General features: G+C 56.8%; 1 protein-coding gene across 3 annotated transcripts in view; it reads left to right on the plus strand.

Annotated features, from left to right (window-relative positions):
• Window positions 1-6,197, plus strand: part of RABL6 (RAB, member RAS oncogene family like 6) — a 45,841-nt gene extending 39,644 nt beyond the window's left edge. For 2 of the 3 annotated variants that reach the window (XM_056505086.1, XM_056505088.1), the window contains 3 exons: window positions 1,609-1,780; window positions 3,439-3,488; window positions 4,123-6,197. In XM_056505086.1, coding sequence (XP_056361061.1) covers window positions 1,609-1,780; window positions 3,439-3,488; window positions 4,123-4,326 — 426 coding nt within the window. In that variant the 3' untranslated portion in view covers window positions 4,327-6,197. Of the gene's footprint in view, window positions 1-1,608; window positions 1,781-3,438; window positions 3,644-4,122 lie in introns of all 3 variants that reach the window. The other variant, XM_056505087.1, reaches the window with a different exon arrangement.
• Window positions 6,198-15,207: the final 9,010 nt, after the last annotated feature.

Consider the following 15,207-nt stretch of genomic DNA (forward strand, 5'->3'; position numbering starts at 1 on the left):
GGAAGAAACTTTTCCTAATATCCAACCTAGACCTCCCCTGACATGAGATTTATTTTTACAAACACAAACAAGATTTGTGCTTGTGTGTTTTACTATGCTGTTTACTCTCAGCCATCCAGCAGTGTGGGAGGTACAAAAGCTACTGGGTTTTCACGTGAACTTTAACATGCAGAAGGGTGTCTGCCAGAAAGAATGAGCTCCTTGCAGTCAATCCAGCAATAAAAAGGCCATCACAAAATTTGCTTGGCAAAGCTTAAAGGGAAGAAGGAAGGTCTGTAGCTGTAAGGTTTGTGACATTCAGCATGTGCCTGCAGGTGTCTGCTAAAACATATGCCAGGAGTCCCTTCACACCTGCCCTGTATTACAGGTGGAGAAGACACTTCTCCTGTCCCTCTTCTCTTAACTGGTCAGAACTTGCTGCATGGCTTGAGATATCCCTGATTTCAGTGACCTGTACTCACAACCTGCAGAATAATCTCTGGAAACTGCTAGCAGTGATCTAGGATGGGCAGTGGCTGTTCATGGGTGTCCTGATGTCTGGGTTAGCTGGTGTTCAGGGAGTTTCCCTGTGTTTGTATCATTCTGGAATCCTGTAGAGAGGGCTCTTGTCCCAGTTTCTTTGACCTTGCTCATGTGTCATGCTGTTTATTAAGTAATTTTGCATTCCTTTTGCATCTTCACTTCCTGCTTTTCTTGACGATTTAGTAAGAAAGCAAAAGTTTTTGCAGCAAATTTCCATTTCTTGCTGTGCCAATGAGAAGGGATTGATGAAGAAGCAGCAGTGTCAGGGAGTGCCTGGCCCAGGGAATGCTCCATAGCATGTGAATGCTTTCCCACTGCAGGGTGTGCTGGTCAGGCAAACCAGTACAGCCATTGCCATTGCAAGGTGGGGGCACTGCCTGGCCAGCAGCACAGGGGGCTGGGTCCCATCCACAGGGAAAGGGTGGATTACACATTCTGAAGAGGATCCATTGGCAGCTATCAGATCGTTAAACTGAATTCCCATTCCCATTATGCAGAGATGGAGGATTTTGGGGTAATTTCCAGCTCTGCAGCATCCTGGGTTTTAGCCCACATTGAAGGGGGAGATTTGCCCTGGGAGCACGTTCCCTTTTGGCTCAATGATGGGAATTATTCTGCAGACACACTCTGCTTCCTCAGCCCTGCTGCCTCTGGTACCTGAGACCCACAGAGCTGCACAGTAGAAAGCATTTGTCGCTCAGGGCTGGAGGGGAGTTTTCAGTCCTTTAGATTGGATTTTCCCAGAACAGAGGTGCCTCCCCAGGGCAGGAGGAAGCTGATGCTGGTGAGCTAACGGAGTTGAAGGTCTCATTTAATCCCTTTATACTGGAAATTTGATTTCAGCAGCCCCAGTGTGAAGTTCTCAGAGCACCCTTGCCAGTACCAGTGCAACTGAAGCATTTTACCAAGGCAAAAATTCGCACTTATAAGATCCTGGACATTGATTTCCAGGCAATAACAGCTCAGTTCAGCTGCCATTTCCTTCCCTCCTCCCCAGCTGCTGACATCTGACATTTTTGTGTACAGAATGGTTAGAGATTTTGGTTGAAGCCTTTGTCAGTGTTGTCTGCCTGTGCTTATCTGTAGGATGAATTCCCAGTGCGGGAAGATCTCTCTGAAATATCTGATGATGATACCTCACTGGCAAAGCCACCTCAGCCCATGAAATCCACAGTCCCCTCCTTTAAGCTGAAAAATGACTCAGATCTCTTTGGCTTGGGTTTGGAAGAAGCTGGTCCCAAGGAAAGCAGTGAGGAAGGTAAAGTGCACACCTTATTTCCACTCTTGCTGCTTTTGTTTGTCGGGCATCTGGTTTTTCCAAAGTCTTTACAGGGTGTCAGCAAACCAATTTGCACTAAATAAAATACCCTCTACCTTCATGCAGTGCCCTCTGTGCATCTGCAATCTGGTTTAGCACAGCATAAATAGCTTTTAAGTTTTTCCCCATGAGGAGGAGAACTTGGCTTGTTCCTGGCACCAGCCATGGGTTATTTTTGTCCCAGCTGCAAGCAGAAGCACATCTTTCACAAGCTGCTGCTGTGTAAGCCTTCCTGCATAGTCCTGTGTGCTTGGGAAGTGGTGTTCAGCATTGCATTGCAGTGTCCACCCCTTCCAGAATTTGGATCAACTTGAACAAAATGCTCTGACAAACTCTGCCAATTTCCTCTTCTGTTTTTGGAAAAGATGGGGTAGGATCCTTATCACAGCCTAAGCATTCCTCAGGCTTTATTTTTTGCCCCCTCATTCCCCAAGGGAACAAATCCTACTCATGCAAATAATTCCTGCTGTCTAGGCATTACTGCAAAGCAACTTCCTATAGACCTACCCCGATGTCAGCATGAAAGATGGGAAGTTAAAGATTTAAGAAAGTAAAAAAAAGCTGTGAGCAGCACCAGAGAGAGCTCCTTGAATAGCTGTTTGAAAAGTGTGAGGAAGGTGTCACAGGCTGCCATGGTTCCGTCAGCTTGTCACTCTGAGCTGCTGAACAGCAGAGCTTGAAATAGCTGTAAGTGCATCTGCAGAGGCCCAGGTCAATAATTTAACTGCAGTTTAGATTCTTAAATAATTAAATACAGGTTCCTCCTATCTCCTCTTTTGGTGATAAATATAAAACCATCTCTCAGTCATCAGCGATTGGAGCTTGACTGGCAGTTTGGCTTCTCCATGGCTGCATTTACACATCAGCTGAGGAAAAAGGCATGTGTAGGTAAGAGTGACAGCCACATGTGAAAGGTGGTGCTGTTGTGAAGCCTCTTGTGAAGCAGCCAAGCAGGTACTCCCCTGATCAAGGAGGTTTGTGCAAAAGCAGTGGGCACTCAGCAGCCAAGTCACCAGCCATAGTCATGTGTGACACGTGTGACAGAGATGGACTGTGGGACTCGTTTGGTGGTGTGAAGTGTATTCAGCCCTTAGAGCAGGGCTGCCACAGGGGTGCTTTGGGGATGTAATTTCCATACACAGGGTGAGAACCAGTGAGTCTTACCCTGCCAGGGTGTCCCATCTGCTGACACCATGTCCTCAGTCATCCTCAGAGAAGATGCCTGGGAGGATTTCCATCAGAAATAATAATCCAGTCCCAAATTTGGCCTTTGCACTAGTTTGTAGAGCTAGGATCTAGATGTGTTTCTTAGTAGCTGTGACACAGTGAATGCTAGGTCACTGTTGATCACACAGATCATATAATGCTCATAATTAAACAAGACAGATATGGTTGAGTCAGAGTGTGGGTGCTGGGGCCTGTGTTGGTTCCCAAAGGGGCACAGTTTGGCCTGGGGTGCATGCCTTGCCTTTGTTCATGGATGCCCAGGATGGAGCATTTTGTTCTCAGAAATGAGGCCAGGGCAGAATTGCAGCTCTTACCATTTAAATTGATTAAACACAATGGTGTTTGGGTTTTTTGTTTGTTTGTTTTAACAGATAAACAAGCTTCTAAGGAGAAAAAGAAGAAGAAAAAGAAAAGCAAAGAGGTACTGTTTAATTCCTCAGATCTGCCATGTTACCCACCTGCCAAGAACAGAGGTGGCCTTCCACAGTGTCCACCCAGGACTTGGTGGACTCCCATGCTCACATCCTGCAGCCCTGATCTGTGTCTCCTAGGCTCTGCAGAGCACTCAACTTCAAAGTGAGCTTGTACAGTAGTTGAATTTTGAAAAGGGAGTGTGTAAGTTCGTAAAACACAGGATGAGGCAGAGCAGTGCCTCTTTGCTGGCCTGTGTGTTCATAGCACCATGATTTTTCAAGCAGAGGGGTGCCAACAACAGACATCTCAGGGATAGTGAGGGAAGCCTGCAGGAAGCTTTGTCTATGCCATTCATGCCTGTCCAGTACCGTGGTATTTTTGGGCACAAACTGACAGACCAGTGCCCTGTATAACCCAAATGGTCTGTCTGCTTTTTTTGTCCAAACTCGCAGAAGGGTCTTTGATGCTTCAATATGAGTAAGATTCCTGATCCATTTGAAGACATTCCTGCCCATGGCATGGAGGTTGGACTGGGTGCTTTCCAGCCCAAACCATTCTTCAGAGCCAGGTGTCAGGGCAGTACATCCTGGGTCACTGGCACACTCAGAGCATTTGCTAATAAAAATGTTCTCATTTTGCAGGAAGAGGACAAGTCAGTGAAAAAGAAGAGCAAACACAAGAAGAGCAAAGAGAAGGAGGAGAGCAAAGAGGAGAAAGATAAAAAGAAAAAGAAGAAGAAAAGCAAGGAGAAAAGCAGCGAGATAGATGAACTTGAGGCTTTTCTTGGCGGAGGAGGAGCCAGCACGAGCAAACCACGGGGTGAGGGGGATTATGAGGAGCTGTAGTTTGCTGCTGGTGGACTCTGCAGTATGGCTGTCTCCATCTTCTCTGATGAGTCACCCCAGGACAGGCACAGATGTGTAAAGCTTTGGCCCTTTGCTGTATAGTCTCTCAAACCAGAGTGAGCAAAACAAAAGCTTTTCATCTGTGTGTGCTGCTCTGGTACATCGTGACACAAAGAAAACGCAGCTGAGATGTACGTGAGCCAGGGGAAGGATCAGGACATGGCTCCCAGGCCTGCTGCCAGGCTGTCAGCTTCTCTCCTTCCAGAGATGCCCCATCAGGTCACTGGCAGGCTGTGGGGTGAGGGGATCTGCCTCCTGCTCTGTCCCTACTGCATTCCAGTCCTGCACACCTGAAATTCCTGTCTGGTTAAGGAGGAGTGCAACAGAAGATGCCGCATGAACACGTTGTGCTCGACTGTCTCAAGTCTTTAACTTCTGATCCTTCCTGTTTTTTAAGGAGAATAGTGATACTGGCCATGGCTTCACCCAGCAGTTGATGAGCTTTAAGTCAAGCAGATCATGCTATAGTACAGCTCTCTAAAGCAGCAGGCACAGGGACAGTGTGAGAGAGAGTGTGTGATTGTTGAAGTCCTTTGAATGGGAACCTTTCTGCACAGCAGCTTAATTAGCCCTCACTGGTGCTGCTGTTGGAATTCATGAAGCCCTTTGATTTCCGTGGCTCCAGTGTCTCAGACACTACATGTAAGCTGCTATGCAGTTTGGGAAAACGTTGAAAAGTGGAAAACTAACCTGAAAGAGAGAAAAATCAGTGCTTTTCTGCATTTCCTACCCTTGAATTTGCATATTCCAGAATCCACTGCTGCTGGGACCTCTCAGGGACATGACTCCATGTGGAAATGAAGATATCCAGAGCTTCAGAATTGGCTACAGGGCAGTGTTAGCATGGCAAGGCGTTTGCTTCTCAGGCATTTCCCAGTCAGGCTGTAACCCCGGCTGCTGCTCTGTGCCGAGAGGGACCAGCACTGCAGCTCAGCAGCCTCTGTCCTGCTCCAGCTTCTGTCCATCCTGCAGCCAGCCAGTGTGCTGCCTTTCCTGCCCCAAGCAGAGAGCCTCCTCTGTCCCATGAGTTTGGGAAGCCTTTTAGTTTTTGCTTTGAACTTAAACCCATGGATTAGTACCTACTCAGCAGCTGTTGGATGGGCACTATGGCCACCCCTTGGTGCTCACCTGTGTCTCAGTGAGCAGCCCCTGTGTTTGATGGAGCTGGTCAGTTCTCTGTGCCCCTCCTGCTTTGGGTCTGGGGTCCCTTGCTCAGCTCAGACAGTGAAGCTTCTTCCAGGTTCTGTGCATTACATTCCCCTCTTGCTTGTAAGTTGATTTGAAGTTTGGTTTTGTTGTCCCTCACCCCTTTCTGTTGTAAAATGTCAGCCATGAAATCCAAACTGGAATTTCCTTCTACATCTATATAAAGCAATGTGTTCTTTTGATCCATTAACCACTCCAGAGCTGTCTTGACCAGCAGGCATTTCCTGCTCCATTTTTCTTTTTCTTGCACCCAAAATGCACTTGTAAGCATTTCCCTATAAAACAAACTGTTTTTTTGCTGCATGAGCAGTGTGTTGTCCAGGTCTGTCTGCCATTAGCATTTGCCTCCTCTGAGTATTCCACATGGCACTGTAGGGAAATTGCATGGGACAGTTCAAACTCTGCACATCCAGGGAGGAAAAGGAAGATTGAGATGGGACTGGTTTGTGGCCCTTTTGGGCAAAGGCAGGTGGGAGCTCCAGCCTCAGCTGCCCCGGTCCTGAAAGTGCTTCTGTTCCATCAGGATTTTGGGTCATGTTCCATTTTTGCATTGAAAAACCCTGGTACAGTCCATTCTGACTATAAAGCTCTGTTGTACACCTGTCTCTGTGCATCTTCTTCTATCCCAGAGCCCCTGTGCCTGGGCTTGGGAGCTGTGTGTCTCTCCTTGTGCTGCTGGGCTCCCACACCTCGCAGGACGGGGCTCTGAATTAAAAACCCTTGGGAAAAAAAGAGCTGAACATAAAACCACGAGTTCTTTCCCCAGAACTGCCCTGAGAGAGCTGCTGCTTCCCACACACAGAGGGGAGGGGGTCCTGGTCAGGTGTGTGTACAGGAGGCTGTAGGAATGGCCAGTCCCTGCTCACACTGCTGCTGGCCTCGGTCCTCTGGCTCCTGGGCCAGGTTTGCTGCCACAGGAGCCTCTGCATTCCCTGCAGCTTGTCAGCACAAAAAGGGAGGCAAAAACAAGCAAAGATGAGTCATTCTGCTCCAGAATACTCCTGTAAAAGACAAAAGCAGATGCCTGAGCTGGCCCTACTTACACTCGAGCCCCAGGAGGGTGTTGGCATGGTTTGGCTTCTGCAAGGCCAGAGGAATCCCACCCTGTGGGCAAAGTGGGAGCGTGGAAGTGAATAGCTGCAAAACGGCCCTTTTTGTAGTAGACACAGAATCCCAGACTGATTTAGGCTGGAAGAGACCTGGGATCTCATCCCAGTCTCCTGCTGTGGGCAGGGATGCACCTTCCACTGGACCTGGTTGCTCCAAGCCCTGTCCAATCTGAAGTTTTTAGGCTTGGGCTTCTCCCTTTTCCAGGTAATGCTGAACTGGTTTGGGCTACAGCATGAGCTGTGATCCAGAGCCAGTAAGCCTGAGGGAGAGGAGAAGGAAATAGGCCTTGTTTGAGCCAGGCTTTCCCATGTCATCCTTTCAAAGAAGCTAAATATAAAAACTATGTACGTGCCTGTCATTATTGGGAAGCTTCTGCAGGATCACAATGATATAAATAGTTACAGCAAGCATCTCTGCAGGTACCAGGGTATTTGCTTTTGGTTTTATCAGTCATCCAAAAAAAAAAAAATCAAGAGCTTCAGGCTGAGGAGCTGCAGTATCTTGGAGGTAATGCTGGCCCCAGCTGCAGGGGCTGGTTTTGGAGCACTAGGAGGGAACAGTGCAGATTTATAACTGCATTTTGGCTGAGGCTGGTTACTCAGCACAGCATGGGGAGCCTCATCTGTCAGGGACAGGATAGTGCTTGCTCCCCTGCCTACCTGGGATCTCCAGGGCCACCAAAGTGGCTTGGCTTCTGCTGTGCTAGCTTGGAGCCAGGGCACTTGGGATAAGCAGGAGAGCTCAAGGGCTCTCAGCCACTGTGTCCTGCCAGCCAGGATGGCCCAGGTCTGTCTGCAGGTGTGATTTGGGGAGTATTCCTTGCCATACCCATCCCTGGAGTGGGACAGCCCAGCTTAACAGTTCCCAGCTGTTATCACTCAGTAACTCCCAGCGTGACAGTGAAGCTGCTCTGAGGGGCTCTGGGTGCTGTGAGGGGCACTGGGTGCTGTGAGGGGATACTGTGAGTGGCACTGGGTGCTGTGAGGGGCTCTGGGTGCTGTGAGGGGCTCTGGGTGCTGTGAGGGGACACTGTGAGTGGCACTGGGTGCTGTGAGGGGCTCTAGGTGCTGTGAGGGGACACTGTGAGGGGCTCTGGGTGCTGTGAGGGGCTCTGGGTGCTGTGAGGGGATACTGTGAGGGGCACTGGGTGCTGTGAGGGGCTCTGGGTGCTGTGAGGGGCTCTGGGTGCTGTGAGGGGCTGTGGCTGGCTGTCAGTCCTGCCAGTCCATGCTCCAGGATGGCACAGAGAGCACTGTGCTGCAGCCCGAGCTGGTGTCTGCAGGCTGGCTGTGGGACAGAGCAGCTTTTCCTCGGAGCTGGCAGGGAAACAGCTGTGCCTTTGGCAGGCAGCAGCTCTGTGTCAGGTGTGAGGTGATGGTTCCCATCCATCGACGGGGCCGTCACCAGTGTCTGGGCAGCCCTGCAGCCCTGAGCAGTCCCCACCAGGCTGCTGTGTGCATCTGAGGGGGCTGGAGACAGGCCCAGCACCCTGCCAGTGCACTGGTGGCTGGGCAACACTGACATCCCTCCTCATGCCACCCTGGGGCACAAAGGTGTCAGACACCTGTGGCCCTGCTGTGGGGCAGCAGATAGATGCCCTGAGCCTGAGCTCTAGACTGTTTTTCTGCGAGCCTCCATGGACTAACTGCTCCTTCCCAAGCAGCCCCAACAGGAATGTGGGGTTACTGTCTGTGCAGGCAGGGACTTCTCAGCAGCTGCTCCAAAGGCTTCACTTCACCCTAGGGTGCCACCAAGCCCAGGGGGCCTGCAGTGCCAGGTCCAGCTCCCTCCCCAGCCCTCAGATGGGAAGCAGGGCCTGGTTTCTTCCTCGGTTCATAGCTGGAGGCAGGAGAAGATGAGAGACAAGAGGAGCTAGAAGGAGGAGAAACCCTTCTGGCATCACGCTGATGCCAGCCAGCTTGGGAAGAGGAGAGCATTACCCGCAGACAGGAGCTGCAGGGTGCCAGCAGCGAGCATCTCATCCCATTCCAGCCCTGCCTCTCCCAGCTGTGGGATCCCCACGTTACCTTGGAAACAGGATTTGGTGGCAGCTCGCAGTGGTGCTGCCCGTGCCTGCAGCCCTGCCGTGCTGCCCCTCCCAGCCCTTCCCAGGAGTGGTGTAGGATGGCTGCCAGAGCCCCTCTGCTCCCCAGAGTCCTGCAGTGGGTGCTCTGTGCCCACCCTGGGCCCCCCGCTGTGGCTGCCTGCTCTGGGAGGATGAGGAACAGAGAGCCAGGAGAAAGGAAAGGTATCAAATGATAAATACTCATTCCCACTGTGAATTAAGCAGCATGGGAGGGAGTGGGGCAGCCCCAGCACTTCCCAGAGTCACCCAGGTCACACACAAGTTCTACTGGGTGCCAGTCACCCCCGTACCCCACTGGTGGGCACAGCTGAGTGCCACCACAGGGACACCTCCCACTGTCCCTGCTGCTCCAAGCCCCAGTGTCCAGCCTGGCCTTGGGCACTGGCAGGGATCCAGGGGCAGCCACAGCTGCTCTGGGCACCCTGTGCCACAGCACTGGCCCAGATTGTCTGCTCCTAGCCTTGACAGCAAGCCACAGTGGGGCAGCCTGGACACAGCGACAGGAGCTGCTCCTGCCCGGGGACAGGCATCAGACTGGCCTTTTCCTTGTGGGATTGCAGGAGCCAGGCTTGTGGGATCACTCTGGCTGCTCACATGTTCCCACAGCAGAACAGGGGCCCCAGCAGCTCGGCCAGGGACAAGCCTGGACCTGCAGAGCCATGGCAGGGGCCCAACACCTCTGTCCTGCACGCAGGGACAGGGGACAGTTCCATCCCAACCTGCTGAGTCCTGCTGCCCACATCACTATGCCAAGGGGGTCCCCTCCATCTGAGGGGAGTGCCCTGTGGGTGGTGGGCACAAGCTCAGGGGCAGGCCCCCAGCTCTGCCACTCACCCCTTCTCAGCTCCCGTGGGACTGGGGTTGCCTCCCCTGCCTGAGTGCCACAGACTGGGAACCCGAGGTGTCACAGCCCAAAGCTGCAGCACGGCCCCGTGCTCAGGGCAGGTGACAGCTCTGAGCAGCCAGCACAACTGCAGGCCTCAGCTGCCACCTCCTCCACGGGGATCTCTGCCACAGGCTGCCACTGGCTCGAGGAGGAGGAGGAGGAGCAGGAGGAGGAGCAGGAGGGGAAGGCTGTGTCCTATTGCCCTAAGCACATGAAATGACGCTGCCATCTCCGGTTATGGAGACCTGCCTGCCGGCCAGTTGGATCCTTAAGCAATTTCCAGCCTGGAATAGCAGCCTCACACAGGGAGCAGATGGTCCCACTGTCCCCTGCCATGAGGCTTGGGGGACATGGTCCAGCCTGTTTGTTCCCTGATTTCAGACCTCCAAAGCCAAGAGCTCCAGACAGGTGACCTCAGTCGCTGCAGGTGTCACCCAGAGCCACAGCTGCACGGACAGAGGGTGGCACTGTAAAGGATGCTAAGGGCAGCGTACTCCTCCATGCCGGGACTCTCTGCATTCCACAGGGATGGGCTCCTGCATTGTTCGGGCGATTGCACCCACAGGGATGTGGAGCCTGCCCAGTGCTCCGGCGTGCATCAGCGGCCACATCGGCGGTGCTGGGGTTGGGTTGGCAGCAGGCGGGACCAGATGGAGCAGCACGGCGGGGACCGCGGGGGCAGGAATCCGGGGGCAGCGGGAGCGGCTGGACCAGCAGCCGGAGCCCTGTGTCCTGCAGAGAGGAACATGGAAGTGTTGGGGAGTGCGGAGGAGGGGGGTGGGAATGGGGCCCATCTGAACATGAGGCAGGGGTTCCAGGGGTCTCTTGGCCCCGTGTGTGCAGCGGGGACATGAGGACCCCGCTCCCAGCTCTTTCCCCAGCTACTCTGCAACTCATCAGTGCAATGAATTCGGTGCTCAGCCCGGTCCCCAGGTCGCATACTGCTGTGATACATACAGCAATGTCCACTGCTCCCAGGGGCATTCCTGGAGGAATCACAGCAGCGCCAGCTCTGCTCTGCCTGCTGCAGGCACCAGAGACTGTGGAAGGCTGTTCCTGGTGCTGCAGTGGAGGAAGGACAGGGTGCTGGCTACAGGGATTTTGAATCAAGCAAATCCCGGGGTGCACTCGTCATGCAGAAACACGTGGAGAGCAGCAGTCTTGGATCAGGGCTTGGATGTACTGGAGGCTCCCAGGGCCACGGCCAGAGCCCCTTGCCAGGGCACCCACAGCGATGCTGTGGGCAGCTCAAGGAGATGACGGGCAAAGTGAGGCAGAGCTGTGACTCAGGGGCTGGCCTGTGCTGGAGACGCTGGGGCCAGAGTGTGCCGGGAGCTGTTCTACGCCTCCTTGGTCCGCCTCCATCACTGAATATCCCTGCAGGCTCCGGCCACCACAGGCAGAGACAGCCTCGGAGACTGCGAAAATGAGGCCATTCCATGGAGGAGCTTAGCAGGGATTTCGCAGGGCCACGGTTATGGGCAAGGTCGGGCAGGACAGGCCTGGGTGCTGCCGACAGGGGAGGGCTGCCGTTGCAAGGGCAGGTGCCTGCGGGGGCCGTGGAGCCTCTGTACACGGTGTGGGGCTGAGCCGGGGGCACCGGGGCTCCCGTGGACACTCACACCCATGCGGCGCAGGAACCCCGAAGGATGGCACCCGAGCTCCGGGGAAAGAGGGGATGCTGCGAGGGGCAGGGGCCGAGAACTGGGGCCGGGGGGGGAGTGGAGATGGATGGGGATGGGGATGGGGATGGGGATGGGGATGGGGATGGGGATGGGGACGGGAATGGGGACGGGAATGGGGACGGGGATGGGGATGATGGGCATGAGGACCGGCCGGGGGCGGAGCCGGGGGAGGCTCCGGTCCCGATGCCGGCCCCACCGGTAACTCCGCCTGCCGTATTTATGGGAAAACAAGCGGCGGCAGAGCGTTGGGCCGAGCCGTGCTGTGCCGTGCTGCGCCCCGCCGTGCCGTGCCGTGCCGTGCCAGATCGGGCGGAGCCGGGCCATGGTCCCCGGGATGATGGCAGCCCCAGCCTAGCGCGGTGGCGGTGGCGGCTGGGGGATGCGGCGGGGGCCGCCAGAGCGGCTGGCGCGGAGCAGGTAAGGGGGTCCCGGGCAGGGGGCTGGGGTTTGCTGTACCCCCGCGGGCCTCCGACCGGGCCAGCCCCTCGCGCCCCCCCGCCCCCGCCCGATCATCGCTCCGCATCGCATCACATCTTATTTTCCCCCTTTGCCGTCCCCCCCCGCCCCCGTGTTCCACATCCCCATCTTATCCCCGGAGATCCTCCCGGGGCATCCCAGCCCTCAGGATCCCACCATTATTGTCCCGTGCCTCACATCCACATCCCCATCCCCATCCCCATCCCCATCTAGCTGTGCTCCCTCCGTTCCACCAGTCTCACCGGGGCCATCCCCATCCCGTGCTCCCGAGCCGAGTCATCCCACCCCATCGCACCGGTATTTCGGGGTTCTCCATACTCCCATGTGCCCCATCCCATCCCTATACCCATCCCCATCTCACCCTATCCCAGCCCCAACCCCATCCTCATCTCTCCCACCCCGCCGCAGTGCTCGGGCCGGGCCATTTCACCCCTCCCCCCGGTGCCCAGCTCAGCGCCCTGGGCGGCCCAGCGGGCCCGGAGCCGGTTTGCAGCGGGGCGGGGGTGGCCGGGGCATCGCCCCGCTGTCTGCGGCAGCGCCCGGTGCGGACCCTCCCCATGCACCGTTCACCCAGTCCCAGCCCCACAACTCGCCCTGCCGGGGTGCCCCTGGCTCCCCTTCCCCCTGCCTTGCCCGTTTGCGGGTGCCCCCGGGCTGAGGGACTAGAGGGGCCAGGGGTCAGGGCGTCCGCTGCACCCTGGGGTGCTGCTCATCCCAACCTGGATGCCGGAACCGGGGATACCCTCCTGGGCCGGGGGTGCTGCTCTCCCCGGCAGGATGCCCCTCCGGAGGCACAAGCTGGGTTGGGGCTTGGCAGCCATCTGTGCCTGGTCTTGGGACAGGGACTAGGGGCGACGTGGCAGTGCCAGGGGCAGAGAGGCTGAGACGCGGGGCTGGGAGCACAGAGGGTGTGTGGAGGGGCCTCTGATGTGCAGGGTGGGCAACCGCCGCACTACCGGGCATAGGGCAGGGGAGTGTCTATTTGCCACGAGTAGGAAGCAGGAGCTGGGGGTACAGTGGGGTCCCTCGCCACAGACCGTGGCCGCTGCCAGCTCCCGGTGCGGGCAGTGCCCAGGCAGCAGCGGCCATCGGGGTCCCGCTGACACACGCGGTGCACAGGCCCGCGCACAGACTCGGCTGCGTCAGGGCACGGCGGGCACAGACACTGCCCCACGGCAGCTGCCGGTGGGACCCCCAGCTCCGTCTGCTCGAGCACAGCGTTTGCAGCAAGATGCTGTCCTTGGCTGCGGGTCCCGGCGCGGAGGCCGCTGGCCGTGCCCGCGGGGCCGTGCGGGCGCTGGGCCCGTGCAGCGCGGTGTGTGCCGGGGCTGCTGCCGGCTGGGGGGGCAGTGCAGCCTGCTCAGCGCTCCGCATGTGAGGCACCGGACCCACTGCAGCGCTCCTGCCTGCTCAGCGGGACCTGCGCGGGCAGCGAGCGGGCAGGGCGGGCAGCAATGCCCAGGCGGTGTGCGGGCAAGGCGGGCAGGGTGCACGGGGCAGTGCCCGGCAGGGCACTAAGAGCAGGATGGGCAGGCAGCAGCCCTTGCCATGTGCAGGGACAGGCAGCGAGAGGGCAGTGCCCGGGCAGTGCCCCAGTGCCAGGGCTGAGGGCAGCACGGGCAGGCCGTGCAGCGGCAGGGCCGTGTGTACGGGCAGCTCGGGGCAGAGCACAGGCAGTGCGTGGGCAGTGCCCTGGCAGTGTGGGCAGTGTGCGGGCAGTGCCGTGGTTATGGGCAGCCTGGGCACTGCAGTCACAGGCAGTGTGGGGCACGGTGGTGGGGGGTCTGCATCCCTCCCCTCACCGCCCATACGTGGCACATGCAGGCAGCGACCCAGTTGCCAGAACCCTCCGTGGGCCCCTCTGGCAGCGGGGTCGCCCCCGGCCCCCCGCCTAGTGCTGCCGGAGGCCAGTGCTCACGGGCAGGACCCCACAAGTGGCAGCTTCTGTCCACTCCGTGGGCACCACCCACTCTGCAAACTCTGCCCACAGGTGTCACATCCGCCCTGTGGGCACCCGGGTAGGGAGGCTGATCCTGCCAAACGTGGGCAGCGCTGGGGGCAAGGGGGGCATCCAACCCACCGGGGGCTTGGAGAGCAGGGGGAATACAAACCCCTCTCCCTGCAGAATCCGTGACAGAGGCTGGTGGGTATGTGAGCGCTAATGGCACTGTCAGCACTGTGGGTCCCTCCCGGCTCTATCCCCCTCAACAGGCAGAGGGTTCCTGCAGCCTCAGGAGGGCTCTGCTCTCCCTGCGCTGCCACAGAGCCGCAGCCCCCCACGCAGCCTCCCCCTGCACCCACGCTGTCCTCACCCACACTGTCCTCGCAGAGGAGGAATAATTTGGAGAAACCATGGCAACCCCACAGCTCCACTGGCGGTGGGTACTGCTCGGTGGGTGGAAGACACTGGTGCCCATGGGATGCAGCACCCACATCCATGTGCACAGGGATGTGCACAGTGGCCTCGCTGGGTGACAGCTCTTTTTGATTCAGCAGGGCTGTGGCTGCAGGGGTCTCTTGGGGTGCTCCATGTGCTCACAAGGCATCCATTGCCCCGGCAGCCACACCTCCCCCACACTGGGGGTGCCCCAGGAGCCTCACGTACCTTGTTTGTTTTGCAGCGCTGGGATGGAGCTGCCACAGGCCCCTCGGCCACCTCAGCCCACCCACCCCCTCACTGCTGCTGCTGGACCAGGTAGGACCCTGGGCTACAGTTCCCTGCCTACCAGCCCCCAGGACACAACAGGAATGGGCTCCCCAACGCCACTGTCACTATTGCTGTGGCATGGGGTGCTGCCTTGCCAGATCCACCCCACCTCCCACATACTGTAACACAGCAGAGCCAATACTGGGCCACCTCTCTGGAGGCAAACCTGGGACCCCCATCCCCTTTCTCATGCATCTTGCTCTCCCCAGCCCATCACATGGACACCCCAAGCCCACTGGAGTCACCTCAGTTCTGGCATCTGCACGCCCCAGCTTTGGGGCAGGTAAGGAGGAGGAACCCAAGCCCCCTCCTGATCTTTGCATAGTCAATGCTTCTGGCTAAATAAAGTAAATTCCTTTCCTCCAAGAAACATCTTCCCTGTGGTCCTCTGCTGCTATTTAAAGCCAAGTGCCCACCCACTTTTAGTGCAACTCAGAGCAGCCAGTGTCAACCAGCAAACCCAGGACCTTGGTGGCCACAACTGCCAACACTCAGAGGATGTGATAAGGTGACAGATGGGGGTGTCCCCGCAGTGGACAGAGAGGTGCACATCCCCCAGTGCTGGTGGCAGCCCATGGCAGCTCTCGAAGGGCTGGTGGGGAAGGTCAGTGCTACAACCCACTTATTCCTGAGGGCAGACCCCTTCCTCTGTCCCCCTCAGGTA

The sequence above is a fragment of the Oenanthe melanoleuca genome, chromosome 17 (genome assembly GCF_029582105.1).
Source record: "Oenanthe melanoleuca isolate GR-GAL-2019-014 chromosome 17, OMel1.0, whole genome shotgun sequence".
NCBI classification, from domain to species: domain Eukaryota; kingdom Metazoa; phylum Chordata; class Aves; order Passeriformes; family Muscicapidae; genus Oenanthe; species Oenanthe melanoleuca.